At 42.5% G+C, this 2992-nt stretch overlaps 1 protein-coding gene across 1 annotated transcript in view; it reads right to left on the reverse strand.

The window, feature by feature from the left end:
* The window catches only part of mlphb (melanophilin b), a 41972-nt gene extending 39593 nt beyond the window's left edge, over positions 1–2379 (reverse strand). The window contains 2 exon segments of the mRNA XM_038719625.1: positions 2043–2139; positions 2142–2379. Of these exon segments, the coding sequence (XP_038575553.1) occupies positions 2043–2139; positions 2142–2166 (122 nt within the window). The 5' untranslated portion in view covers positions 2167–2379.
* Positions 2380–2992: the final 613 nt, after the last annotated feature.

Here is a 2992-nt window from a genome sequence, read left to right on the forward strand (position 1 = left end):
CAGCCTGTTCTCCTCCTGTTCTGTCTCCCTGTTCTCCCAGTGTTTTCAGCTTGTCCTCCTCCTGTTTTGTCTCCCTTTCCCTCCTGTGTTTTCAGCCTTTTCTCCTCCTGTGCTGTCTCCCTCTTCTCCTCCTATTTTGTCTCCCTGTTCTCCTCCTAGTTTGCCTCCCTGTTCTTCTCCTGTTTTTTCTCCCTGTTCTCCCAGTGTTTTCAGCCCATTCTTCTCCTGTTTTGTCTCCCTTCTCCTGTTTTGTCTCCTGTGTTGTCTCCCTGTTCTCCTGCTGTTTTGTCTCCCTGTTCTCCCTGTGTTTTCAGCATGTTCTCCTCCTGTGTTTTCAGCCTGTTCTCCTACTGTTTTGTCTCCCTGTTCTCCTCCTGTTTTGTCTCCCTGTTCTCCTCCTGTGTTCTCTCCCTGTTCTCCCTGTGTTTTCAGCATGTTCTCCTCCTGTGTTTTCAGCATGTTCTCCTCCTGTTTATTCTCCCTGTTCTCCTCCTGTTTTGTCTCCCTGTTCTCCTCCTGTGTTGTCTCCCTGTTCTCCCTGTGTTGTCTCCCTGTTCTCCCTGTGTTTTCAGCATGTTCTCCTCCTGTGTTTTCAGCATGTTCTCCTCCTGTTTTGTCTCCCTGTTCTCCTCCTGTTTTGTCTCCCTGTTCTCCTCCTGTTTTGTCTCCCTATTCTCCTCCTGTGTTGTCTCCCCGTTCTCCCTGTGTTTTCAGCATGTTCTCCTCCTGTGTTTTCAGCCTGTTCTCCTCCTGTTTTATCTCCCTGTTCTCCTCCTGTGTTTTCAGCCTGTTCTCCTCCTGTTTTGTCTCCCTGTTCTCCCAGTGTTTTCAGCCTGTTCTCCTCCTGTTTTGTCTCCCTGCTCTTCTCCTGTGTTGTCTCCCTGTTCTCCTCCTGTGTTTTCAGCCTGTTCTCCTCCTGTGCTGTCTCCCTGTTCTCCTCCTGTGTTGTCTCCCTGTTCTCCTCCTGTGTTGTCTCTCTGTTCTCCCAGTGTTTTCAGCCTGTTCTCCTCCTGTTTTGTCTCCATGTTCTCCTCCTGTGTTGTCTCCCTGTTCATGCTCTCCTGTGTTGTCATGAAGTTTCAGAGTGACAGAGACAAACAGTGTCCCCATAACTATAGTAACCCAACGTCAGTCCTGCCTGCGTGCATGCAGTATGAGACGAGAGACGAGAGACGCTGACTGAGGTTACTCTGAGCAGAATGCAGGGCAATAAATTAGCCAACAATATAACAGACTGTTGTTCATTTCTCTGTTGGTCTGAATAATTCACTAGATTTGTCGCTAATTGCTTTTTAGAAATAAAGTTGCTGAGGGTTTGCAAAGGGTAGGCAGCAGACCAAACCACGGTGAGCCTTATGAGGTGGGAGGACATCATTTTTGAAAACCTAAAAATGCATTGAACTCATAACTCACGCTACCAGATATATGAAGTAGACTTTGACAGACAGATTTGTGTATCAAAATGATCGTTAGTTAGTTGCTGGATATTGGTAAAGACAGGTCAATCTCTACTAAATTCTGAACCTTTATGAGTGCTATGAAATACCACATTTAAGTTGTCTTTTTGTCTACAGTGTCCAGTTTACTGACCTATGTATAAACTTACTTTTGATGTATCTTTTGAAAGAATGTTAGCTAATTTTAGCTATTGCTGTGTTATTGCTGTCACTGTGTCAGTTCACTGACTGTTTATCTGTGGAATTAGAATAGCCTCATAAGTGTTAAAAAACAAATGTCAAGATTAGTCTAAGATACTGATCCAGATTATATAGGCTATACAAGTCTGCGGTCCAGTTAGACTTTCAAAATAATACAAAGGGTTAACCTTGAGAAACGGAGGGTAGTTAATGTTGTGAAATGCTTGTAATTTGGTTAGGTTTAGGCAACAAACTACTTACTACTTACCCCCACTAAGATAAAAGAGAGAAAATCAATAGTGAGATTAATCCTTAAGCCATATACACGGTGGCTTTCTGTGGTTAGTTGAGGGAAAGATGTTTATCAAATTGAAATAAAACAGATATGTGATATTTTTAACTTACCCAAGTCTGTCTTCCTCCTTCTTCCTCAGATCAAAATCTCGCTGGACGACTTCCCAAACATGTTTGGCCTCCTCATCTGTGAGCTTGGAGAGATCCACTTCTTCCCTGCTGTGGTCCCAGGCATTGTGAATCTGTGAGCTGGCAGGCTTCCCGGTGCTGGGCTATAGTAGAGTAATAAAAATATACAATAAGTTGTTTGCAAAAAAGGCAAAGTTAAGCCATTAGTCAGCACTGATATTGTTAGATAAGGATTTTACAAGAATACTAATGTTTAAGATGAACTGCAGTGAGAACACCATTGTAAAAATGTAAGTCACATGCATTACTTTTCCAAATAATCAATGAGTACTGCACTGACAATGACGCTATACATCATTAGGTGCTGATTGGTGGATGTTTCGGGAATTTATTTGATACACAACTGATACAAAATCCACAGTGCTCGTTCTTTGCAGAAATGCATTCTATAACTTACAAGTGGGTATCTCCTGGCAGTTTTATGCTGCCAGTCCTTTAGGCTGTTGTTTTCACCAAACAAAACCATCCAAAATAATAGTACTGATCATTGACTTGAAGCACTGATCTAGATTAGGTGCTTAAAACCTCTCTGCCACATGCATCTGTCCTGTGATCCGGGAAGGTTTGGCACAGTTCAACCATCACATTGCTGAAGGGATTTAATCAAGTCTCTGTTAAATAGAGCCTGCCCAACCATTTCACTTGGTCCAGTTTCATAATGATTGATTTCAGAGGATGAGGTAATTCCACACACACACACACACACACACACAACCAAACACATAATCAAAGAAGAGTAAAGGAATGCTCAGGAACATCACATTTTCCAAAAGCCATGTAAAAAAGCCTAATCTAGCCTAATCTACTTTAACAGACAAACATGTCACATCTAAATGGTAGAATCTGAGTAGAACATTGTAGTCCTCCAGCTA

This window comes from Micropterus salmoides, unplaced genomic scaffold (genome assembly GCF_014851395.1).
Source record: "Micropterus salmoides isolate LMB-PRFRI ecotype aquatic unplaced genomic scaffold, ASM1485139v1 Ms_hic_scaffold_15, whole genome shotgun sequence".
Taxonomy (NCBI): Eukaryota; Metazoa; Chordata; class Actinopteri; order Centrarchiformes; family Centrarchidae; genus Micropterus; species Micropterus salmoides.